General features: G+C 40.6%; 1 protein-coding gene across 2 annotated transcripts in view; it reads right to left on the bottom strand.

The window, feature by feature from the left end:
- Nucleotides 1-27529, bottom strand: part of TGFBR2 (transforming growth factor beta receptor 2) — an 87557-nt gene that overhangs the window by 24126 nt on the left and 35902 nt on the right. For both annotated transcript variants that reach the window (XM_004033790.5, XM_004033791.5), the window contains 2 exons: nucleotides 25064-25232; nucleotides 19527-19717 (listed from right to left, as the gene is read on the bottom strand). In XM_004033790.5, coding sequence (XP_004033838.1) covers nucleotides 19527-19717; nucleotides 25064-25232 — 360 coding nt within the window. The remainder of the gene's footprint in view (nucleotides 1-19526; nucleotides 19718-25063; nucleotides 25233-27529) is intronic.

Raw genomic sequence — 27529 nt, 5'->3', positions numbered from 1 at the left:
CAGTAGGTGTTTAAAGAGAAAAAAAAAGTGATGAGAATATAGTCCAGGTGGAATGAGGATATAACCAAATTCTCTCGAGGGGAAACCATTACCTAAATGATACTGATAAAGGAGTTAAGAAGAAATTACTTGGGCAGATAGTAAGGGTATGGAAGTCCTCGGTAAGGCGTTTCTTTTTAATGAAAAGCAGCCCCAAATCATTTTCTAACAAAGAGCAGCCTGTAAAGTTGAGCTTCAGACATAGACAGGCAAGCTGGAAGCTTGCATGGGTGAATGCCAGCAGGAACTAAGGACATGTTCAAGATGGCAGCTCCATCTTCCCTTCTCTTTGTCAGCCATGTGTACAATAAAGAACAGACCAGATGGTGCTGATCAACTGGAAAGCCCATTTGCATAATAAGATTAGGGTGGGGTGACCACTCTTCCCCATGCACTGTGTAAACGTCATACCTGATTGAACCAATCTGTGAGCCCTATGTAAATCAGACACTGCCTCCTCAAACCGGACTATAAAATCCAGCACATTCACCACTGGCCCGTCCTTTCCGCTTGGAGACTGCTTTCTCTATAGAGAAAATTGTTTCTCTTTCTCTTCTCTTCTGCCTATTAAACCTCCACTCCTAAACTCCTCATGTGTGTTCATATCCTAAATTTTCCTGGCTCATGATGATGAACCCCAGGTTATATACCCCAGTCTACATAGCTACTTCAGCATCTGATACTTTCTTTTTTTTTTCTCGAGATGGAGTCTTGCTCTGTCACCCAGGCAGCAGTGCAATGGCACGATCTCTGTTCACCACAACCTCGCCTCCTGGGTTCAAGCCATTCTCCTGCCTCAGCCTCTATGCCTGGCTCACTTTTTTTTTTTTTTTTTTTTTTTTGTATTTTTAGTAGAGATGGGGTTTCACCATGTTGGCCAGGCTGGTCTCGAACTCCCAACCTTGTGATCCGCCCGCCTTGGCCTCCAAAAATGCTGGGATTACAGGCGTGAGCCACTGCGCTTGGCCCAGCATCTGAAACTTTCATCTAATGAAACAGTGAGAAATGAAGCTAGTACATATCAATTTTTAAGGTTTATGTGTAATATGATTACTTGTTCTTAAGGTAAGTCTGAGTGGAAATGCCAACTTCCACTGACTATATATTCTAGATGAAAATCTTGGGTCTAGTAACCAGAGAAGTAACCCCAAGATATCAGAATTCCAGCAACCAAGAGGGAAAAAAATCACCATTTTTTGGAAAGATATATGAATGCATTTTAAAAGTATAGGGAAAGTGAGAAAATTTGGTGATTGATCCTTAAAAACATAAATTCTTACACTGGGAGGCTTGGATTGGGACAAAGAACAGGCAAGAGTAGGGCAGAAATGGGGTGGGACAAAGCAATTACAGAAAGATTGAATGCAAAAGAAAAAAAAAAGATGCTCTTGTGGAGATGTATGGACTGTCCCTGTTGTACAGCAAACAAAATTAAGGGGGCAGATGAACACAACACAAATTCAAACACAACAGTCGATCCAGCAGTCGGCATTTCCACTTAGGCTTACCACTTCCACAATGCTCCCTGCCTGAAACTCCACCTCTATTATATGTGGTATCCAGTGAATGTGTTTGCTTGAAGTACCCACTTGTCTCCGGTCTCTGTGTCTGTAACTACATGGAACGTCTTATAATCAGAAATCCACTTGATTATCTGATTGCTTCTCTCCTGACAAAGCAGGGTAGTGGCCAGGTCTGTTTTGATCATCATGATATACCCAGCACCTGGGGCAGAATGGGGCAATTTATGGTATTCAACAAACGTTTGTTTTAGAAGCTGAATGATTACTTACATGGAATGATACTTCTCAAATTTTTTATATTTTACAGCAAGGTTTGACAAACTATGGCTCAAAAGTCCCATGGCCTGCTTTTGTATAGTCCTATGACCTAAGAATGATTTCCATCCTCATTTTTAAAGAGTTGTTTAAAAAACAATAAAACTAAGAGGTTCATGCAACAGAGATCTTATCTGGCCCAGAAAGCCTAAAATATTTACTATCTGGCCCTTCACAGAAAAACTTTGCTGACCCCTGTTCTAGAGGTGTTATTTTAATAACCTCATTGGCAGAATCTGGAGAGACTTCACTTTGGCCAAATGTGAATATGTAGTCAATTTTTTTTCACATATGAGAAATACAATTTGAAAAAATTTAAATATTAACTGCATAATTACTTAGCTGTGTCCTTAATTCACTAAAACGTCCAGATGAAATGTTGATTCATCATGGATAATTTTATTTTACAATTCCTAAATATCTATAAAAACAGTCGTATTTGCTAATTTCAATTCCTTTTTAGCCTAAAGGAAACACAAAAACAGAAATCCCCTTAAGTTTATGTGTGGCACTGACTGAAGAAGATTCTAGAAATCCCCAGTTCAGTGTCAGAAACCAAAGTTTTACTTTCTCCTAAAATTTCCTGTTATTTCTTTAGAAAACTTACACTTAAAAAATTTGAGGGGGAGGAATTCTTGAATAACATCTGTCAATCTTGAAACTTCAAAGAGGCGGTGAAAAACTAACAATAGCAACCAGGGCTGGAAGGAAGCTTTGGGATGTGGCTTTATCTAAACAGGAGCCACCCACACCCTCTGGCAGTATTAACCCTTGGGTTGCTACTAGAAAACCCAACAGCTGTTGGTGTAGGTACAAGCCAGCATCTCCTTTAGTGGAAGACCAACAGGAAATGCTTCTTTTCATCAGCCGCCAGTTACAGAGAAACTCATAAACTGAACACTTACTAAGTTCCTGGCTGTGTGCTAAGGATTTTATAGAATATTTAAATTTAATTGATAGAAAAACTCTATGAGGTAGAAACTGCTATTATTATAAACCCCATTTTACAGAGAGGGAAGCTAAAGATCAGACAGTGTAAGTAATTTTCCAAGATGATAAATTTAGGCAACAGCAAAGCTGGTATTTACAATGAGCATTGCCTGATTGGAGAGACTTCTGATCTCAACCCCATACCTGATCTCTAAACTTCATATTGGTGAGAGCCAACTAAGAATGACAATGACCTTAGGCTGGGTGTGGTGGCTCACACCTGAAATCCTAGCACTTTGGCGGGAGGATCACTTGAGCCTAGGAGTTTGAGACTAGCCTGGGCAACATAGTGAGACTGTCTCTACGCAAACTGAAAAAAAAAAAAAAAAAAAAAAAAAATTAGCCAGGCACTGTGGTGCTTCCTGTAGTCCCAGCTATTAGGGTGGCTGAGGCAGGAGGATTACTTTACTTGAGGCAGGAGTTCAAGGCTGCAGCACACTGTGATCCTGCCACTGCATTCCAGCCTGGGTAACAGAGCAAGACCCTGTGTTTGTGCGGGCGGGGGTGGGGGGGGGTGGGGGTTGGGGGGGAGGGGAAGAATGACTTTATATAAGCTCCCAATTTGATAAAGTGTTTTTCTTTAGTGTAGCCTGGACTAAGTGATTTTTACAGCCATCCACCGAGTGACATTGGCAATTCTTGTATAATGTGTCTAAAGGAGTATATTTTGGGTATGGGGATTATATTCCTTTGTTCTGAACTAAGAACCACAGTTTAGTAGTGTCTCTGTGAATATGCATCTTTTTCCTGCCAGGAAATAAAAAGTTTTATGTGAAGGAGAACCCCCAAATCTTTTTCTTTTCTCAGAACCTATTCTCATGGCCTAGATCTTAGCAGAGCTCAAAACATAATTGTTGCACTATTGGGACCTTCCATGAATAGTAATAACATTGAACTAGATATAGCTCTGAAGGGCATTAAAAATAAGGGTGGAATTTATCCAAGGCCCATACAAAAATGAGGCTATAATAGTAAACATTTTTAGCCTGGGTTCGATAAATAGAGTTCAGTGGGTCTGTGAATTTGAATGGGCAAAAATTGCATCTTTTTTATCTTCTCTAACCTTTAATTAAAAATTAATATTTCCTAGTATCAGCTGTACCTATGAGTTTGTTGTTGCGGACGTCTCAGCCTGTGACTTACACTCATCATTTAGACATTTCAATTGTTTAGATCTGCTGCTATTGTTATTTAAAGCATTATTATAGAAACATATATTACTATAACACAAATTCATTTTTAAAATATTTGATCATTGTATTTCAATGTAATTGGTTTTCTTTGAAATACTCCATGTTCTATTTTATGCATTTAAAAAACATCACAGTGAGAAGGGGTCCACAGGCTTCCCTACTTCAAGAAGTCCATGGCACAGACACACAAAAAGGGAAGCTCCCTTGGCAGAGTGAAGGCATTTGGGCTCTAGTCTCTTTTCCAGGACTTGCTAGAGCAGGGATTTTGAGATTGATGGGTTTCTCTAGGAAGTTGGTAACTAGTGCCAATGGGAGATCTGCCTGGCTTGATTTGCTGTGCTGCATATGGACAACTGTGGATGCTGTCGGAGCTTCTGTGGAGTGGGAAGGGAGCTCCGCAGTGGAGAATGAGAAGCCCTCCTTTGAAATCTTGTAACAGTAAGAAAGATAACTCATATACAATGTGCTTTGTTGGGTTAGGCACCGGACAATTTATTTTGTAAACATGATCTACTTTATTTCTCCAGTAACCCTACGTATGAGTTAGATTCTCTTACCCCCGTTTTACAGAGGAGGATACTGAACCTTGGTTGCTTCTACAACATTTTTGTCTACTTAGTAAATAAGTATTCTTGTTAAGTAAAAGTTGTTCCTAGTAAGTACTCAATAAATGAATGCTATCCTTTTAATGTTATAATTAACATGACTTGAGACAGGAAGTTCTTCCTTCCCCTCAGCTATCTCTCTTTAGCACAGTTTCCTTTGGATCTCAGCCAGTTGCATATATACTCTTGCTTTAGGTGAACATGCTGGCATGTGAACATCCTTGCGGCTAGAGCTTCACTGCCAACTTCACAAGAATCTCTCTTGGCATCTGAGGCTCATTAGTGTACTAATACACCAAGGTGTGCGAAAAACTGTCATCCATGTCCCTTTCTATTGCTCAGATAAATTAGTATCCCACTAAATGTTTGCCCTAAACTCCTTTACCGAGTGGAGGAATTGCCAAACTACTTCAAATATTAAAGTAGGAGCCTATCTCCCAAATTCAGCTATGTTGATTTGCTTTTTATCAAGACACATTAACTGATCCACATAGGATTTTATTTACCAAGTTGGCCTTAATTTAATGCTTTTTTTTTTTAACCAAGTGACTTTTATTTAAAATAGTGGATTAGGGAGGTTCAGTTTTAAGTTCCTTTTAGGAACTAGTGTCGGCATAACAAAGGACATAAAAGAGGCTGAGAGCAACGTGTGTGTGCGCGCACGCGTGTGTGCATGTGTATGCGCACATGCACACTCAAGTTATAAGACAAATTGTTTACTTTTCAATCACTCCAAAGGAAAGTATACCACAGGATTTCCCCTTGAGGTTTTCTGCCAGTTTGTATTTTTTTTTTTTATGGCATACTAACATTTATCTTTGGAAGACAGAAAAAAAAAGAATTTGACATTTGTCTTTAAAAAAATATTTATGTAACAAGACTCTGACATTTGCAAATGGCTCCTTATTTGCAACTAAGTCTGGCCTGTATGAGTGACAGAAGTGACTGGAAATTTTCAGAATTATTAAATGGATCTCACAGTTCATTGTTAAGGAGATAGCTTGGTGGTATGGAAAGAACAAAAGCTTTGAAGCCACTCAGATGATTAAAAAAAAAATGGGGGGCAGATATGGTGCCTCACACCTGTAATCCCAGCATTTTGTGAGGCTGAGGTGGGAGGATCATTTGAGCCCAGGAGTTTGACACCAGCCTGGGCAATATATTGAGACCCTGTCTGTATAAAAAAAAAAAAAAAAATTAGCTGGATGTGGTGGTGTGGGCATGTAATCTGAGCTACTTAAAAGGCTGAGGCAGGAGGATCACGAGCCCAGAAGTTCAAGACTGCAGTGAGCTATAATGGTGCCACTGCATTTTAGCCTGGGCAACAGAACGAGAACATCTCCCCCCGCCCAAAAAAAAGTTAGCCCTCTCTTCCTCTTTCCTTTCTCCTAAGGGTATTTAAAATAATATACTTAGCCCAAGAGCACGGTATGGCCCTCAAAATTAGAGAAATTACTCTGATTTCTCTCTTGTGAAAAAGAATTCATTCCAAAATAAAACACAGATACAGAAAAGTGCATAAAACAAGTGTCTGGCTTAGTGAATTACTATAAGATCAACACTCTTGTAACCACTGGTCAGGTCAGAATATATAATTTTGCTGGCCACCCCAGAAGTCTGTTCATGCTCCCCAACTCAATCGGAGATCCCTCCCTTCCTCTAAAAAGTAATCACTATTCCTGGCTTTTATAGTTATCATTTTCTTGAGCTTTTAAACTTGTTTTATCATCCAAGTATGCATCTGTAGTCGTCTTGCTACTAATATGACTGAATACAAATGGCAAACCTTGCTTTTTTGCAGAATTACTGTTTTAAAAAAACTTCCTACAATAAAAACACCAGAATCTTTACAAAAATGTTTAATCTGAATTAATCAAATCATCAGACAAATCTACAAAGTGCCTTTATAAAGTACATGAAATGGTCTGACCTATTCAAATCAAAGTCAATGTCATGAAAACCAAAAAAACACACTGTAGAGGCAAAACAATCAATTTTAATGTGTTGTCCTTGACCGGATTCTGAATTTAAACAATAGACCCATAACCTTGAAGAAATCTGAATATGGACTGTACTGTATATATATTTAGATGTATATATGTGAATGTATCTGTGTCTGAGTATCTGTATACACACACACACACACAGAGAGAGAAAGGGAGTGAAAGCTAAGCACTCACATATATGCTTCATATTGCAGAGTTCAAAGATCTTGCCATCATTTTCTGTACCTTTAAAAATTTTGTTGGTGTGTTACATAAAGAATAACTTGTCACCTCATTATTCTAAGTGTGCCCGCAGACCAGCAGCCATCAGCATCCCCTGGGAACTTACTGGAAATGCAGAGTCTTCGCGCTGTCCTCAACTAACTGAATCAGAATCTGCATTTAAAAGTTCTCTCCGTGATTCATTTACACATTCAAGTTTCAGAGGTAAATTTTATTCTTGCTAAACAGTTCAGCAAAAATAAAGTTAAGTTCTTTGGTACTCTGCCATAGAGATGCTTTCCTCCTACAAAAAATTTCTTAGTGGAATTGTTTGCAAAGCTCTGGTACAGTTGTATTCAGCACTAGCCAATGAGAAAATGGTCCATGATAATTTTCTAGTCAATTAACTGGTGGAGGAGTGTAGAATGAGATATGCTTCCCCATCCATCATCCTAGTAAAAAGCACACCAATTTAGGCAAACAATAAAAAGTCATTTCAATTAAACAACAAAAGGACAGTAAGCTCACTAGCAATGAAGGATTTAATTTAACTTCTAGCTATTGATAGCACTGTTTGACATTCTGGATATATTTTGAGAGTATTTTTTCCCCAAATGATGAAAGAAGTCTTCTCTCCAATCAATGTGGTTGTTTTATTCCAACTGCACATATTTCAGAACAAAGCTATTCGCCACCTCTCCTATCCCATGGCACAGTCTCCTTTGTATTATTTCCTTCTTATCTCTCTCCCAGATGGAAAAGCCTTGCATGTATTCTAATCCAGTATGATAATCTCTTTCTAGAATACCCATGAGAGGTAGAGGTAAAACCTCTGCCTGAAAATGTTATGGTAGAAGGACATCATTCCTTTGTTATCATTCCATAATCAAATCACAATATTTCTAACTGCAGATATATTGGGATAAAGTCTAAATATTGGGATATGTTTAAAATTATTCTTTACATTAAGTCAAATGTAGCCTCTGTGTGCTTCTATTATTGGTCCTTCTGCTGTTCTCTAAAGCAAAAAGTAACAAAATGAATCCATTTTCTATGGGATGAGAACTATTAAACTCCTGCTGGATATTAAACTCATAACCCCTAAATCATTTCATTTTCAGGTTGAACAGCCATGTTTTCTTCGGTTACTTTTCAAGAGATACATTTATGAGACTCTAAAGTCTGACATATTTATCAGACCCTAAGATCAGCCTGCCCAGCATATAGCACCCAATAAATGCCAGGACCTTTTTTCTAAGGATAAAGTGATCTATTCTCTGAAACCACGCTTGCTATTTAAGATTCTTCGTCATGTGTTTTGATAGACACAGATATAATACTTGGAATATAACTTGTGTAGCAAAGATTACAGCAGGACTCTCACCTCCTCTTCCACCAAGTGGAGTGTAAGGCTCCTGATGGTTTGTTCTTTCTGTTTTGTTTTGATTCTTTCAGCCAGATCATCCTGATTTCAAAATGACCTCAACTCACCTCTAAACCCTGGGGTCTTCATCACATGAGCAGATTCCCAGCCAGTGTTTTGACAAGTGCTCCTTTGCAATTGATTGTTTGAACCTATATGTCTGATTTTACATCTACCTGTCAAGTTTTAGAAAATCGGTCATTTCAGGCCACTAAAACCCTGATTCAGCCTTTGCTCTTTTAGGCATCCCTTCCACTGTGCTTTTCACCCTTTATGTTCCTCCTTAGGATATAGATTCCTGCTACTTCTCTTGCTCTGACTTTAAAAGGAGGGCAACCAACATTAGGAGGGTGCCTACAAGGTACCAGGCTTTGTCCAGGAAATGATGACACATCTGTCCCCCTACAAAGAGAGTTTCACACCTGATATATGTTCTTTGGAGCAAGATTTTTTTTTCATTTTCTTTTCTGTGTTATTACAGTTTTCTGACTACTAAAAGCTTAGGTTTTGTTAGGATCCCCACACCTGTCCTGATTCTTTAATTCTTTTTCTGGCTGGCTGTCTGAATTACACCTTGTACTCTGTCTAGGGGCCCTCATGTTCTCAGGAAACCTGAAAGCAAGCTACATTTCTTAAGTTATTTCAGGATGCTCTCCAACAGGGAGACCAGATCGCTTTGGAAAAGCATATTCATTATTCACAATACCTGTTAGGTCACCAGAATACATCCTCTCTCTCTCCCTGGCTTTCCAGGTGAACCACAGGCTTCTGCAATTCCTTCCCACCTGAGTTTCTCACCTCCTAAAATCACGCACACAGCCTCCCTGGTCCCTGCCTTGTCTCTGCCAAGGCAGTAGCACCCAAACCTTGCCATCCAACCTTTTGGACACATTAAGGTTTAAAATGTGCTTTCCTTTAATGTATAATTTAATCAGTTTTAAAAGCTAAGATGCCTATTCCCAATGAGGCCGTTGACCCTGTTCTAAAGCAATTGCTTGTAAATTGTTGTAGAAAACAAAATAATATCCCCTCTTAAAGTGTCTTGCTATTCCTCCAAGGACGGGGTAAAACAGGTGTTGGTTTTTCTCCTCCTCTGACCTTCGAAGGCATAATTTTGGCTCCTTCCTGTGGTAGCTGCCATTCTTTAATTGTTACCATCCCTTTCCAGGTTACAGGGGGAACGTGACGAAAAATATAAAAAGATTTGGCAGAACAAACTGTCTTGAGTCCAGTGGTTCCCAATGTGGGCTGCATATTAAAATATCTTGAAGAATTAAAAAATAATTCCTGATACCAGGCCCCAGACCAATTAAGTCAGAAACTGCAGGAGTAAGACCCAGTTAATGAGTAGTTTTTAAAGCTCCTCAGGTGTTTCCAATGTACAGCCAAGCCTAAGCATGACTACACCAGCCTGGTGGAAGAAACAGGTATTTTGAATAGGATGGGGCCTGGAAAATGAAAGACATGGAAATAATTTTAATGACTACATTTCAGATAAATTGTTCTTGACATTGGAACCAACTATATCCTCTAATTAGGCAACAAAAGGCATATATATGTATATTTTTAAAAGTAGATAAGCAAATATGAATTATTTCTCTAAAAGTTAACATGTTTTTTAAAAAAGCATAATTTGTAATGGCAAAATTGATATTTTCCACAACAGGTAACATGCAGGAGCGATTTAGAATACAAAAGGACTTTCCAAAGGCAAGTCATCCAGATGTCCAAATGGTGGTGAACACAGCCTCTGGAGTATACGTGGGTGGAAATAAAAGTCAATTTCACAGTGGTTAGCCACCTCCCTGAGCCTTTTTTTTCCCCTGGTGGGACACTGAGACACTTGCAAAGCAGCAAAAGGTCTCAGTGGACCCTTCTTGCCATTACTCATGGGTGTGGAGTTTATGGAACACATGGAGGCCGCAGTGGGAGAGACCTGAGGCCGCAGAGGAACCACCAGAACCTTGCTACAGCACCAGCAGTATGGGTCCGACTGCTTTCTTGGCCACTCAAATCCAGTGGATGGAATTTGAGACAGCCTGTGTCCATACTGGATTCCACTCTGCTGATTCATACCAGAATGAGGTTCTAGAGTACAAATATTCACAACCAGAAAGCACATCTGGCCTCAGTGCAGCTTTGTTTACTTTGCTACTTAGGAAGAAAAAAAATCTTGAAAAGCAAGTTGCTTTTGCCTTAATTCAGTTCAAATACATTCTAAGCTTCCTTCAACTGAGTCACAGTGTCCTCTAGCATGCAAAATCTTTATTATTTCCTTGGCCAGACATAGGGCCATATTGATGAATTCCAAGTGTGCTTTCTAACCAAGGCTGGTTCACAACCAAAGGCTGCTTCAGCTCTGAGTCATCACCTCAAATAACTGATTTCTCTTCTCAGGAATGAGACTAGCAACTTTAATCCATAATTTTCTTCCTCTTCTAACAACTTTTCTCAACCATATTTCCACACTTATTTTTTCTTCTGCATTTAGACCAGAAAGTAAATCTGGTTTTTTTCTTTTGAAACAAAAATGCACAGCTGGAAAGCCAGCTATTTTGAGGCGTGAGTGCACAGTTCCAAGGCAGCATACCTAAAATCCCCCAGAGCTACCAAAACACCATTTACTCTTTTCATTTCTTACATGCAAGAACTAATCATTTCCCCAAGAAGCCAGCTCCCTGGTGTGGGAGCTGAACAAACACAAAATGAGATTTGGGAGAAAGAGGGCAGCATTTCTAAGACTTCCCTTACTCGGAAAGCAACGGAAGTCAACAAAATGCTCAAAGCATGTGATCAGTACACAGAGTGGGTTTGCTGGATGGTGTAAAGCAACGACATTAAGGACACAATGGGTCCAGAGGGAACCAACTGGCTGAGATGTTCTGCTAGCAAGTTAAACATAGACAGGAAACCGCGTGTCTGATACTGTAAAAAAATAATTTGTCTTCCTGCCAGAGATAGGCTAGCAAACCAAAAAGGCTGTTTTCACTTAAAAGAAATGCTACAACAATGAGAGAGGAAGGAATGAAACTTTGCGGCTACAAGAAGGCTTCTTCTCTGCCCCTCTCTCAACATCTCAGGTTAGAGGGCACACATCACCACACTAAATGCTAAAGCCTGCAAATAGCTTGCGAGTCAGCAACGTGCACCACCGGGCATACATCTTATGGTCTGCTTCCCTATTTAACCACATAGATTGAACTTTGAGTCAGAAGTGGTTTCTCAAGTTCTGGTTTCTAAGCTAGCAAGATATAATTGATTTATTTACTTACAGTCCTATCCCATTCCCAAAAACAACAACAACAACAACAACAACAACAAAAAACACAGTGAAAGAAGATACAGTCAAGATAGGAGCTATAATTATGACAAATGGAATATAAATGTGAGAAAACAGGGTAAAAACTGGTAAGCAAGAGTGATATTAGTATGCTAAATGTGTAGGTACATATTTGCTAGAAGCATGATTCAGATTTGACTCTAAGCTTTTCTGGTAGTTAGCATTTGAGAGAGAAACACAAAAACCATGAATATCTCTATCAGGGGTTGGCCTGAGCCCTGTTTTTGTAAATGAAGTTGTACTGGAACACAGCCACGTCCAATCACTTACACACTGTCTGTGGCTGCTACCACAGAAGAGTTGAGTAGCTTTGAGACTCTGCCCTGCAAAGCTGAAAATATTTACTATCTTGCCTGTTATCAAAGAAGTTTGCAGACCCCTGCTCAGTATGCTTCAAAGTGTCCTTAAGATCAGAGGCAAACAGGTCATCATGAGGAGAACACCTTTCTAAAACAGAGAGCCAAAATAAATGTCTCCTGGCTTCCTCATGAAGATAACAATACAATGCAGCGAACAGCATCCTCCACATTCTTTACAGTAAACATACCACTTTGATTCACAGGACTCCTTATAATGGGGAGCACCTCAATAGGACTCAGGTGGAGGAATTTGCAGGGAAGAGGAGAATACATGACGTTGGTACAAATCTCCTCACTCATCCGGCTAAAGCCAAAGATAAGAAATTTGAATCTAGTGGAACAGTAATAACTATTTACAGTCAAAATTCATTAAGTGCTCACTCTGTGCCAGGTGCCGTGCCAAGTTCTCTACATAAATAAATACATTTATCCTCAAAATAATCCTATTAAAAGTATTCATTATTTCTACTCCCATTTTTCAGAGAGGAAAACAAGTAGTTACCCCAAGAACCAAGAGCTTACACACGGCTGAGCTGGGATCTGAACACAGGCAATCAGCAGGGAACCCATGCTCTCAGCCCTGCCCTCTGTTGTCTTCCCAACAGATGAGCATCTTACTGGCCATCGTTTATACACATCATTTCTCACGGACACGGAAACAGTGTCAGCCTGAGGTTGTGCTTCTTGCCAAGGACATGCTGAGTGGTGGGTCTGGGCTGCTGTTTGGCAAACAGAACAGGTAGCCTCTTATGTAAGGTGTGCAGCCTCCCATGGGTTAAGACTGATAAAAAAGCAAACACACCACCACCATGGGAATGTGAAAGGGTAAGGGTATTCCTTCTATAAGAGACAAGATTATCTGGTTCTTCTATGATTCTCCTATGGACAAAATGTGAGGAACAAACTATGAGATCTTGGAAAAATCCCAGCTCCTCTCTGGAGACCCACTTTTTTGTCATTAAAATGAGAAGTCTGGAGGAGCCAATTCACGGGTTTCACTTCATAAAAATGTAATGAGTCTATGAAACAAGACAACACACCTGAAAGTAGTTAGCACAGGTGCGCACATTCAGAGTAGGCTGCAATCCAAGGCAGCGATCATCACTATAGTTGTTCTATGAGTTCCCACAGCCTAGGCCATGGGCTTGCCACCACCTTGCCTACATTTCAATTGGAAAAGGGGTGGGACCCTGGTCCTGCAAACAAACTACTGAAAGTCTAGGACTTGGGTCCAATGCTATCCCTTTCCTATATGGCCCCAGTGCCTCTCATTTTCTAGAATAAGCAGTTCAGTTCTAAGTTAGCAGGAAAAGCAGGATGGCCAAGATCCAGTCATTTGGGAGCTGGAAGTGGTCCAGCAGCATGCCTCCCTTCATCCTCCTTGGTTTACCATCTTGTTTTCCATGTACCCACCTTCAGCAGATAATCTTAGCAAACAACCCAGGAATGAACTGATTCAGGCCAACTCTTCTTAGCACCACACTATTACTCTCCAGGGCTTTCCAAGGCCACCAAACATCTCCTCCATAGATCCAATTCAAAACAGTATCTTGTACAAAGCATCTTGAAAACATTCACAAATGTCTTCTTGCTTTGGGAAATATTAAGGGACAGTCCCACAGATAAACTAATACAAATACAATAAACTAACATGAACATGATCACAGAAACAAAAGAAATGCTTACTGAAAAGGTGTTTGATTTTCTCCACATTAAGATCCACACCAGAACAACATTTGTGGAGTATATTTAAAAAATAAACTATTGTCACTGGTGAAAAAGACCCACATGCCACTGGAGAGCTCTGTTACACAAGCTGACTGAGTAAAGTATATTTAGCTCATTTCCAAATGACCAGGCTTTAGAGCAAATTATTCCTCATGGGCCCATTAGCTCAGGGAGTTACTAGCATGAAGTTAATAAGACCTCCATCTCTGGTTCCATCCCTACCTGGTGAGTTCACACCAGTGCTTCTCACACTTCAGTGTGCAAACAAATCACTGAAGGCCTTGTTACAGGCAGATGCTAATGCAATAGGCCCCGGAGGACCCAAGGTTGTGCAGTTCTAATAAGCTCCCGGGTGATCCTGCTGCTGCTGGTCTAGACACTTTCAGTAGCAACGGTTTATACCGTTCAGAAGAGGTATGTGTCTTGGTGTAGAGTGTTCTCCTTAATCAGGGGAAGAAGGAGTAAGAAAGGATGCACCTACTGTGTGCCAGCCACTGTGCTGGGCGCTCCCAAGCATCATCTCCTTAAATCCCACAACAACCCACAGGTACCATTTATCAGCACTACTTGGCCAATAATGGCGCAGTCGTTCAAAGAGAAGGCCTTGTGGCCCAAAGCAAGCTTTCCATGGAAAAAATGAAGAGGGAATGAATCCCTTTGGCAAGTACAGAACTGCGATTACCCTAATCACTTATGTGAAAGGCACTTGTGAGTTGTTTCAGTTTTATTTAGCTGCTTCCTGCTGTGATTCTGAGTCAAAACAGGAACAACGTGTCTAATTTGTAATATTATCCAACAATGCCAGGGATGTGGTTAGCTTTGATTAGAAATTCTAGACTCAGCATGCTCCCCTTGCCTCTGTGAAGGCATGTGGAGAAAAAGAGAAGCTGGATGAAACAGGGATTAAAGCAGAGTGAGCCCCTCCATAACCTTGTGGTGTGATATGTAGGTATCCGAATGCTCAGTTTATGCACCACAGTCAGCACTCAACTACAAAACCTCAGTGTTAGAACAGACCGAAGGCTACACAGGCCTGGTTTCCTGCATTCAGGCAAGCACAAGTCACCAGCCCTCTATAAAAAGCCCAACTACTGCTAACAGCTAACAGACAGTGACAAGTCAGGCAATGCTGCAAGCACTTTACATGCATTAATCTACTCAATCCTCACAACACCTCCCACCCGCTTTGTATTTCCATTTTACAGATGAAGAGACTGAAGCATGGAGATGTCAAGTCACTGGCCCAACATAGCAGAGCTAATAAGCTGTAGAATAAGCCTTAAATCCAGGAGATCTAGCTCATTCTTGAGTATTACACTAGACCGTTTCTCTCTTACCTAAACCAGCAGAAATCACCTCTTCGCTCAGTGTTCCACCAATTAAATGTCTCACTGCACTTGGAAACCATTTATGAAATGAATAAAACTGAGTTGTTGTGTTTGATTCTTACAGGTTCAGTGAGAGATCAATAACCATATCATGTCTTTGCAAAGTGGGGATGTCATTGGCAAGTAAACAGTGTGGCTATTTGCTCAGGATTCCTTCCTCTCCTACCTCCTGTGCTGCTGCTTTCAGTCCTGGTGCCCATCAGGTCTCGTCTGACTGACAGCTGTCACCAGGCCATCCATCATGACCAATCCAAACAACTTCTCTTCTAATTGGAATTTTGTATGTTGGTTAGTACAGGGATAGACTCTAATTTCCTTAGAATTCTACACAAAATGTTCTGGCAGGAGGGAATCTTCAGAGACTGGGAGGGAAGCATGAATGTGAGAGAACAGTTGTGCAGTGCAGACCCCAGCCCCATTCTAGTTGTTTCTTGACTCCTGCCTGCCCTTGGTCACTGTAGGGGGGCAGGGGAACTGGCACTAGGCCCCACTGAGGGATTCCAGAGTTAAGGGTAGATACCCGGTTCAAAGAAAAAAACAGCAAGGTTTCTTTAACTCTTTCATTCTAAAAACCATGATCTCAGTCCTCTGAGAAAAGGGCATCTATGATACCAGTGTCTGATGTCAAGATGTTACCGTGTTCCTCTGCCTCTACAGACAACCAAGCCTCATTTACAACAACAACAAAAGGAACAAATGTTAAATCTCTGCACCATTTAGTCTAGATGTTTGAATTTGTCTAGCAGTTGAATTTTTTATCATGTGCATATATTATCTCTGGGGAAACATATAGAGACATAAAGAGAAAGAAGGAAATAAAAAGAGGAAAAAAGGAAAGAATTTAAGGAAAAAAGGAAAACCTTCACAGGTTTTAGTGCCTTACATATCCCATTATAAATCCTAGCTTTGATACCCACTAGTTGTTTGATCGTAGACAAAGTGTTAAATTTCTCTAAGCCTGGTTTTCTCATGCATAAATAGGGATCCTAACAGTGCCTACTCGCATGGGGTGGCTATGAGATTAAATGAGGTCATGCTTGGAAAGGGCTGAGCTCCCTGCACAGCGACAGTATGTTTTCTCTGAATATTAACTATCATTAATAGTAGCACTAGAAATAAAGATCCATACTTAAAATCTTGTGGCTCAACTTTTTTTTCTTACATATTAAAAAAGGGAGATGTACATAATTATCATCCATTGTGTAGCTGCAGATCAGGAACTTGCCAGCAAGAGCACTGTACTACTAATAATACAGCCACAATGCACTTCATAGCTTTTGTGTTCACCACCTTGTTGGACTTGGAGTAGAGAAATCAACATTAAGAGTTTTCCTTCTGGCCGGGTGCGGTGGCTCATGCCTATAATCCCAGCACTTTGGGAGGCTGAGGCAGGTGGATCATCTGAGGTCAAGAGTTTGAGACCAGCCTGATCAACATGGTGAAACCCTGTCTCTACTAAAAACACAAAAATTAGCCGGGCATGGTGGCAGATGCCTGTAATCCCAGCTACTTGAGAGGCTGAGGCAGGAGAATTGCTTGAATCCAGGAGGCAGAGGTTGCAGTGAGCCGAGATTGCACCGTTGCACTCCAGCTTGGGTGACAGAGTGAGACTCTGTCTCAAAAAAAAAAAAAAAAGTGTTTTCATTCCTCAATATAAAGAAGAGATGGTGGCAATAAGGGAAGAAGTGGAATATAAAATGTTGCTCCTAATGTCTGCTGTTTTAGGTGGAAGAAATATCCCACCACACAGAAAAGAGATGCTTAAAAAGCAAACACCCCCTACCTTCTGGAGCATTTTAGAAGACTCTGAAATCACCCAGACATTTGAGTCGTCAGCTGTGAAAGGCTTCCTGTACTGTACAGTGAGAAATTGTCTTTATGCTTATTATCTCACTTCATAAGAAAGTCTGAGAATAAATAAGAGGAAAAATATGAGGGATGCCCATGATGATCACTTGAGTTGAAATACTCTGAAAATGGAAGTCATTAGTATCTGAAAGGCTCATAGTAAATATAATATGCATGATATATTTTGACAAAGATATTCAATGATAAAATATAGATCCAACTTGCAGGCCATTTATCAACTTTCGTCCTTTTGGAGGAAATAAACTTGTCTACTGTAGACAAGCTGGTATACAGAAAGAGAGAAAAGTTTCTTCAATGCTAGTAAACATGCCTGGGTATTCTACTGTCAGAGATTAATTCCTTTGGCTTAGCCTAGGCCTTCTTTTAAAAGGTGAACTACTTGAAGAAAGCTGACCTGGTAAGTCAGAATATCAGGTGTTACCATGTTTCATGTGATTAAACTATTTAGATTTCCCTCCTAACTCAAATCACATAAAGAACATGAGGCCAAGCACAGTGGTTCATGCCTGTAATTCTAGCACTTTGGGAGGCCAAGGCAGGTCGTTCCCCTGAGGTCAGGAGTTCGAGACCAGCCTGACCAACATGGTGAAACTCGTCTCTACTAAAAATACAAAGATTAGCTGGGTATGGTGGCACACTCCTGCAGTCCCACCTACTCAGGAGGCTGAGGCAGGAGGATCACTTGAACCTGGGAGGCAGAGGTTGCAGTGAGCCAAGATCGCGCCATTGCACTCCAGCCTGGGCGACAGAGTGAGACTCCGTCAAAAAAAAAAAAAAACCAGAAAAGAAAACGAGAGAAATGGACCATTTACAGGATGAGGATGAGAACATAGGAAGGAAGAGTAATCTGGAAAGCGTTGCCCTGACAAGATGTGCATGCCTGCCTTCAGTTCACTGAGAAGTTGGCCTGGGGGATGTTGGACAGGAAGATAGGAAGAATGGCAGTAGGTGAAGGACACAGGAAGAGAACAAGCTGGATCTGCAGTGCTACTGAGCACCAAACACGAAACACGAGGACACATAGCTTCTCGCAGGTGGAATGCACATGGCCGCAGAGATAGGGTGTAGAGCCAGCATTTGTATTTCAAAAAGATTTTTTAATTAAATCAGACCTATTGTTGACTAAACTAACATTTACACTACCACACTGGTAAAATTAAAAGACTTATCCATTCCCAGTGTTGGAGAAGGTACACGGAAATCCACATGCTTACATCCTTTTCAGGAGGAGAATAGTTTAGTAGTACTTATTCAAATTTAAAATACACATATTTCTAATCTAGAAATTTCACTTCTGGCAATCTGCCTTGCAGAAATATTAGCACAAATGCATGAGATATTTTTACAAAGATATTCAATGTAGCATTAAGTGGAAAAACTGAAGACAATCCATCAACAGGGACATGATAAGATCCATCATGGGAGATAATATGAAATTCGAGACTAAATTAAAAGATGTACAGTATATCTATGTGTTCTATCTTGTTTAGAAGGAATTGTAAAAGTGGTTGGGTATAAAAAAGTGTTGCAAAATAATATTTATAGTATGATCAAATAGTTGCACTGAAAGATGGATGAGTGGATGGAAGGATGGACAGATGGATGAAAGGAGGGAAAGAGAAAGGAAGACAGGGAGAGATTGGGAGAGAGGACAGAGTGGGAGATAATATGAATGAATAATAGAGACATGTGTGCATCTAATACATTGTCAATACAGATGATCTGTTGCATTGGGAGTGAGGGGAGGAGGAAAATGTACTCTCATTTTTAATTTTCACACACTGTTGGATTGTTTGAAATTTTTGATGATGAGCATATACTACTTTTGTAATTAAAAACCACTGAATACTCTTCTTATTAAAAATTGAGGGAATAGTGTACTCCTTCCTTTCAAGCTGAGTAAATGCTGAACTTCAAAGATGGAGGCTAGTATCTAATCTACTCTTCTCCTGGCTCTAGACGTAAACTTTGGCTTATTATTTCCTCTCTGTATTTCAATGTTTCTCTCAAATGGGATCGATGACAAGTACCCTAAAGACAAATCCTGGGACTATGTACAAGAAACAACATCAGTTATAAAGAAAGTCCTCCTCCAAGATTAAACAACCCCATCCAAATCTTTAGAACAATAGTTACCAAATTTTAGCTGCACAGAATTACTGGGAGGGCTTGTTAAAATACAGATAGCTGGGATTCACCCTCTACGTTTCTCATTTAGTGGGGCCTGAGAATCTGCATTTATAACAAGTTCCCAGGTGATACTGATGCTGGCTGCTCAAGGGGCTGCACTTTGAGAAACACTGCTCTAGGTGAAAGAAACTATTTGTCAAAGACGAATAATAATGTTTGCCCCAGTCAACCATATTTGATGAGAACCAGAACAAACCCTGCTACTCCCTAAGCCCCTCTTTCCACCATCTGAATGAGCTCCTAATCCACTGTATGCAATCCACCACAGGAGGAATGTCCTCTATGACACTGCAGACCAAGGATACAAAAAATTGGCACAGATCTCAGGTCCCACACCCTTAAGAGAAGAAAACTCACCTTCTGAGAAGATGATGTTGTCATTGCACTCATCAGAGCTACAGGAACACATGAAGAAAGTCTCACCAGGCTTTTTTTTTTCCTTCATAATGCACTTTGGAGAAGCAGCATCTTCCAGAATAAAGTCATGGTAGGGGAGCTTGGGGTCATGGCAAACTGTCTCTAGTGTTATGTTCTCGTCATTCTTTCTCCTAGAGTGCAGAGATTCATTGGAAGCGAGGGGAGAGGGAGAGAGAGAAAGAGAATAAATGAATAATATGGCCTCCAGACAGAAAGGCAATCTGGAATACTTTTCCTTCATGAAGTTGTTCCTAACAACGGCAGCTGGTTCCTGTTCTCCAGCATTCGCAGGCTGTCCTATAGTCTCCTATGCTTTTCTACTCTTTTCTGTTTTTCCTTTGTTTATTCTGGGAACCCATTTGTGATTATAAACATCACCTGGAGCAGACAGCATTCCATGGGGCAGTCCTGGTGGAGAATTTTACATATTTAAGTCTTAATTAAATCATTAAAGGGGAAGACATGGAAAAAAAGAACATTCCTAGGTACTCAGGATAATTTTAAATCTTCCATCCTGAATGTAATGCAAACCTCACATCACACCCCTAGTTTAACTGGCAAAATCTGTCCTGTCTAGCTATACTGTTTTCAAAGAGCATGCCTGGGGAAACAGTCACAGTTCCTCTTTTTTTGTTTGCTGGGCCCCAGAGCATTGCGTGTAAAGGGTATACTCCTTGTCAACAGCTGGTTCTGCTGAGAAAAACGGGAAGAAACTTCCCAGATAAAGAACTGCAGTCTTTCCCAAATTACAGAAAGGAGCAATTCAGAAAAAACAAACAAACAAACAAACAAACACAAATAAATAAAAGAAATGGAAAAGGATGTCAGGGTGTTCTTCATTTACAGTTCAATGAAATATTTTATGCTGTCATAAACTAACCACTTTGACACTTAGTATCCCTTCATAGCACATATTTGAAGACTAATTTAGCCCAGGGCTCAGAGAATTTCTCACATAGCATTTTCCTTGGGCCCTAGGAAATGCTCAATTGGCCGTCAGTGTACATTAGATTTTTAAACAACATGATTAATGCCCACTATTATAATTGAACAAAAGAACATTTTGGCTCTCTTGGAAAAGGGCATCACCTCTCTATCTACCTCCCTCTGCTCCCTCACGAACATACTACCTTGGATGACTGTCCAACAAGGTTAGTCTGACATCCACCCTTTCACCTCTGTCCTTTTTAGATGCAAAATACCTGTTGTCTTGAATCGCATTCTCTCTGTCTAGAGAGGGAGCGGAAGGAAGGGCTAATCTGGTCCAGTCAGTTTTGCTAGAGTAATCTTCTATGAAGATTCTTAGTGCACACATGAGCCAATGCACGCATGTACTCACTCACCAATTTTCCCCTAATCCTCCCTGCCCCTGCACAAAGGCTCACTGCTCACAGCAAGGAAAATGGAAGGCAGGCAAGAAGCAAGAAGCAGCTAAGACACAGCTTGCACCTATAAAAGATGCGGGGCCATCCCCATGAGAGAAAGAGCAACTTTGACCAATACCACCTTTTTAGTGCTTAAGTCAAGGACATTAAAGGACAATATGTTGACAAAGGGATAAGGGCAAGGGTATGGGTTAGGACAGTCCAGGCAGGAATGGTGCCAGTGTCGACATCCATGCAGCCCAGAGTTGACTCCAGTGGAGGTACATGTGTCTGTTTGTGAAGGGGCTCAAGGGTTCTTAAACTAGAATTCCGAAAGACACAAGAGGAGCACAGCTTTGCTAAGTTGGTCCCTGCTGTGACAGGAAGAGTGACAAGCAGAATAATTGGTTGAGGGTGGCTATCAGGACACCAAATGAAACTAAATGAAAGTTGGCATGATCATACAACAAATGATGTATATTTGGAAATCTACCCATCTTTAACCCCAAAGCTACTTGGCAGTCTTCAAATCAGCTGTAGTCATGGAACAAGAACACCTTCCTCCCTGCCCCCACAGTTTTGTGTGTGTGTGTGTGTGTGTGTGTGTGTGTGTGTGTGTGTGTAGGTTGTTTTTGGTTTTGGTAATAAAACGAAGGTATGCTGTGCCCACAGAAAGGCATGGTCTCTTTTCCTTGTGACGCTTATAGAGGCCTAAGAAGGAACTGTGAGCCATGAAAGAAAGCTGCTCTATAATTATTGGGCAGCTCTTCCAGAGCCTCTGGTTTTCTACCTCTTAGCTACTGAGAGAACTAAAATCACAGAGAGAAAACAACTGTAATACTTGAGACCTGGTAAAGCCCTTAACTGCTTTCGCCACTCACTCCTGTAACAGCCAGGCACAGCTAACTTTTCAAACTCTTTTTGGATATAGCTGAGCATAGGAAAGGTAAATACAAAGAAGTAAATACGGACTTCTTTTTTTGTCCTGCAACATTTGCTCTGAGCCACTGAAGAGGTTGTCAATTTCCACTGAAAGAAGAACCAACATGATAAAATTAATTTTGGAGGCTGGGCACGGTGGCTCATGCCTGTAATCTAAGCACTTTCAGAGGCCGAGGCAGGCGGATCACAAGGTCAGGAGTTCGAGACCAGCCTGGCCAACACAGTGAAACCCCATCTCTACTAAAAATACAAAAAATGAGCCACGTGATGGTGGTGTGCACCTGTAATCCCAGCTACTCAGGAAGCTGAAGCAGGAGAATCGCACGAACCCGGGAGGCAGAGGTTGCAGTGAGCCCAGATCACGCCATTGCACTCCAGCCTGGGCAACAGTGGGAGACTCCCTCTCAATTTAAAAATAATAATAATAATAATTTTGGTTATAAAATATTTCTATCCTTGGAGACAGCTTAAGCATTTTATATGGAATGGGCACACAACTGACATTAGTTAAATGAATGAATGAATGAATGAAAAAACACTAAAACTGACTAAAAAAAAACAACACTGAAATCTACAATCATAGTAGAGTCTTTCAGTTTCCACACTGGCTATTTTTACAATAGCCTCCTGTCTTAGTTTAGGTTTCCTGGAAACAGACCTTGAGGCTGTGAGAGTTCTGTGCAGGAGGTTTTTGGAGATGCATCTGTAAGCGACTAAAGGCAACAGTATTGCACAGAAGGAAAAAGCTGAACTATAATGCAGGTTGCAGCAAAGGCCTCAGTGAATGCCTTGGAAACTCTGAAAATGGGATGTCCTTCAAAGATGTCCCACATTATGGCAAAATAACCAGGAATTTGTTTCTCTACATCAACTAGCCATGGGATGATGGCTACCCATGAAAAGTGTCCAATGTGAATGAGGCAGCTCCCATCACTGGAGGGAAGGCTCAGCAGTGATCCTTCAACAGCCAACACTCCCAGGGAATGAGTGCCTTGGTCATGAAGGAGGATCAAGCAGGGCACTAGAGCGTACCCTATACTTCCCCTTCTCATTATCAACACCCCTGGCTTCACAGGAGAATTTTCTTTGGCCAGCACAGGTCAAAATAATGTTCATTGTATTTACCCTTTATAGCTGGGACACAGAAAAGACAGGGAGGCCTCCTCTCTTCAACATGCTCACATTTTTTTGAGGCTAGCAAAGCCTCTATTCTAGAGAGACTTGATTCACATTTAATGATTTGGGCTTGTATTACTGGTCAGGAAAACAAAAATCTTAATTAAAAGAGCCTTTTTGGGTTGCAAAAGCAAGTGCTCACATCACCGCAGATATTTAAGAAACCACGGAAGGAAGCTTTGAGGTCATCTAGTCTGGTGTCTCAATCTTTCCTGCATTCTATTTGACATATGGTCATCCAACCTCTCCTGAACTTCACTTGGTGCTTACAGAAAAGGAAGCCTGTTCTGCTGTTGGGAAACCATGATTGTGAAAATGTCTAAACTTATGCTGAGCACAAGTCTGCCTGCTTGCCAATGTTATGGATCCTCCCTCTACCCTTCAGAGTTATGCAGAATATGTTTATTATATTTTCTACCTGACAGCCTTTCAATTTCGTCAGCAGAACCCACGATCTCTCTTCACTGTACTAACCATGTCTAATTGCCCAGGCCATTCCTCAGACAGCATGATTTCTAGGCCTCTAACCACACTGGTCCCTCTCCTCTGAACACATTCTTTGTCCAAATCCTTTCTTTGAAAGCGTTACCTAGAAGTGGACATGGACAGGTATCATATCATATTGCCAAGTATGTCATGACAAGTCTTTGCTGTTAACATTCCTTCAGTTCTTAAGAAACCAGTTCATCTCCTGGTATGTACAGAAGTTTGTAAGGTTTCCAGATCTATCATCAAGGCTAGCTTTACATGGCCTAGGGGTCTCAAATGACTCATTCCCAAAAAAGGGGGAGAGATATTTGGGTTTATATTCTTGTTTGTCAACTAGCCAGGAGCCACGTAAGTTACTTTTTTTAAAATGGCCAATAAATTAAAAACATCAGAATAAGTCTGCAAAATGTCATATCTCATTAATGAATTTATGTACTTTTGTAAAATTACAATTCTTCTAAAGATCAAGGTTATTTCTTGTTCATGCTCACAATCTATAACCATGAATTAATCAAATGATTCATGAGTATCCACTGTGTATGTATAATTATTATTTGAGATGTATGTATGAGTTGGAGGGAATGAGAGAGAGAGAGAGAGAGAGGAGAAAATGTGATCCGATAAAAATATATAGTTCTGGTCGGGCATGGTGGCTCATGCCTGTAATTCCAGCACTTTGGGAGGCAGAGGCGAGTGGATCACCTGAGGTCGGGAGTTCGAGACCAGCCTGGCCAACATGGTGAAACCCCGTCTCTACTAAAAATACAAAACTTAGCCAGGTGTGGTAGCGGGCACCTGTAATCCCAGCTACTCAAAAGGCTGAGACAAGAGAATCGCTTGAACCTGGGAGGTGGAGGTTGCGGTGAGCCAAGATTGTGCCATTGCACTCTAGCCTGAATGACAGAGCAAGACTCCATCTCAAAAAAAAAAAAAAAATGTAGTTCTGAGCTGAGAGAAAGAAGTCATATCTATCCCAATGGTTATATGAATAATATAACCAGGATTTCTGACTAAAAGAACAGGTTGTTTTTGTGGTTCTCCAAGTAGATTCCCCATTTTTGGCTGGTAGTTTTCTTTTCCAACAGCCAACCTTTCATCACCTCTTCTTCCAGACCTGAGATTGCCTCAAGAGAACAAAGCTCCTGGTCTCACTATGGGGTGCTGAGGAGGTGTCGGTTAAATGACTACTAAGCGGCAAATCCCTCTTCTTGATACAAGAAAGAGTTTCCAGATTTATTATATTAAAGATCATTTTATGATCTTTACGTTTATCATGATCATTTTATGATCATGATACGTTTATATACCCACATAAACGTACACATACATGCAGAGAACACCCCTAGAAACTACATTTAATAATCGAAAGAGAGATGGTCTAAAGGAAAGGGAAATGGAACAGGTGTTTACATTTAGGGGACAGAGATACACTGACTGTGTGTACTATGAGAATACATTATGTAAAAAGGGGAAAAGAAAGAATAACTTCTTAAAAGGCTCGCTTACCATACAGCCACACAGACTTCCTGTGGCTTCTCACAGATGGAGGTGATGCTGCAGTTGCTCATGCAGGATTTCTGGTTGTCACAGGTGGAAAATCTCACATCACAAAATTTACACAGTTGTGGAAACTTGACTGCACCATTGTTGTCAGTGACTATCATGTCGTTATTAACTGAGGAGAGAGAAAGATATATTACATGATTATCCAACTGCCAGGCAGCCTGCCAATGAATTCCTGAAGATGTTATGCAATTTCAAATGAACTTGATGTCATGAGAATGAATCTGAAGAAAGGCAAAATAATTCCTTCACATCAGATTAGAATTATCTCGTGTATGCGATTTGTAATAAAATCCATTGTACCGTGGTGAGGGGTGGTGAGGGGTTGGGGTGGTTGAGTAGCCATTTGCTTTTGTCAATGGTTGTCATAAGGTCCACTTTCTACAAAAATCTTATCATTCAGTAAAGAAAGCTAGACGGGCCCACTGCATAGTACGGAGTGCTGGGCCCACAAATAAAAGTACCCTTAAGGAAATTATAGTTTAGCTGGTGAATAAGACAGGAAACAGACCAAGTCAGGGTGACCCAAAATAGAGGGCAGCACAGAGGATGTGGGAGCCAGGCGAGCATCACCGCTCAGCTGGGCAGGGAGGCTATAACCTCACAGAGTCATGAAGTGCCACACCAAAGGAGGAACCGTTGGTGGAGGCACAAGATTTTGCCGCCATTTTCCTGACCTACTCCTGAAAGAGCTATAAGGGTCTTCTTTTCAAGGGACTAGTTCTACTGACCTCTCTCTGTGTTTGAGGCAAATCAATTGATTAACTAACACTTACTGAGTGCCTCCTAGACACAATCCCAAGCATTGGTGAGGCATTGGAGTTAGGATCGCAGCAAATAAAAGCTGAATCCACCTCAGGATCTGCCTTCTGTACCTCTCCCTTATCACCACCATCACCAACCTCCTGCCCCTTTCTGGGAAGAAGCCAAGTTCATTCCCTCCTCAGGCCTTTCACTTGCTATTACCTTTGTTTAGCTTCCTGTCACTTTTCTGGTCTCTGATCAAATGCCACCTCTTCATCCTATAGCAACTCTGTTTTATTTATTGTCTGCACAAACTATCTGCATCGCATACTTGCTAATAATCTAGCCACAAAAATGTAAGCTCCATGAGACTTTCTCCACCTCATTTACCTACTATATCTCCAGTGCCAAGAAGAGAACCTGTCACATAGCAGGTATACAAAAATGTTTATTGGATAAATGAGTGAACACAGGATGAATACAAGGAGTCCATGTTTGGCCCTTGATGCCATGTAGGATAGGATACAGAACTTCTTCACTCAGATTAGAGAGGAATGTGATTATAAATGTGATATTCATTCACATTTATTCAATAAAATATGGAAGACAGACTATTCTTTGCAAAATACATGCTGCAAACTAGGGGCAGTTTAAATAAAGGTGTAACACCCCATTCCCCATTTTCTTCCTCAATGAGATGGTGATGATGTTTGAAACATGAGTTTGGACAGTCAGTGAAGTATGACAAGGCTACTAGGCACTCAACCAGCAAACATGAATTAATACTTACATGCTAGACTAAGAAACATTAAGCACTAAGACCGCATGGGGTGCTGGAGCAGTTGCTGGGCCACAGAAAGTTGTGAGCTACTTTTCCAAGGCATAACCCTTAGAGAGGCCTAAGCAAAGCCTCATGTTCCCTCTGCTCTTGCCTACAGAGGAACACTTTCAATGCCTTTCCACAGTCACTCTCTGTCCTGTGAATTTTAGGATTCTGTCATAGATACTTTGCCCTGCAAATGTCTTTGTAGCTTGGGCATAGCACCTGTTTCCTGGGTCTCTAAAAATATAAACGTATATAAATTTAAGATTTGCTTTCTTGTGGTAACAGTAAATATAGAAGAAAAAAATAAAGCCATTCATCCCTCTCGGGCCTCAAGTTCATTTCAGGAAGTTTATTTTTAGGTAACAAGCTATTTTGAAATTCTCAGTGTCTCCCAGACCAAGAGCTCTATGCTTAGCTAAAAATATAGGCAGAAATACTCTCTGAACCGTGTGAAATTTGGGAGAAACACAACAATGAATATGTATTTTTTTCTAACATGGTTATACTTGGATCAATTTTTGAAACAACTAATAACACTTTAGGTTTCTTTAACATTGTTTAAAGCAAAAAAAAAGTGAAACCACGTTTTGTTTATTTCATACATACGTATTTTTTTGTATAGAGTATGTTTTGGACAAGCATCTATTTGCTGATTAGGAAGGTTTGTTTGTAAATATAAAATCGAATTTCCATTACTTGAAATTCAGTCTTCCAACATTTTAGGATTTTAGCTTAGATTGGTGGTTATCAACTTGGAGAGCATGTTGAAATCCATCACCTGAGGAAATTTAAAAAATACTGAAGGGGTCCCACTCCCAGATAGTCTGATTTAACTTTTC

The sequence above is a fragment of the Gorilla gorilla genome, chromosome 2, assembly GCF_029281585.2.
Source record: "Gorilla gorilla gorilla isolate KB3781 chromosome 2, NHGRI_mGorGor1-v2.1_pri, whole genome shotgun sequence".
Classification (NCBI taxonomy): Eukaryota; Metazoa; Chordata; class Mammalia; order Primates; family Hominidae; genus Gorilla; species Gorilla gorilla.
Note: the sequence above shows the minus strand (reverse complement) of the source record. Positions and strands in the feature narration are given on the sequence as shown.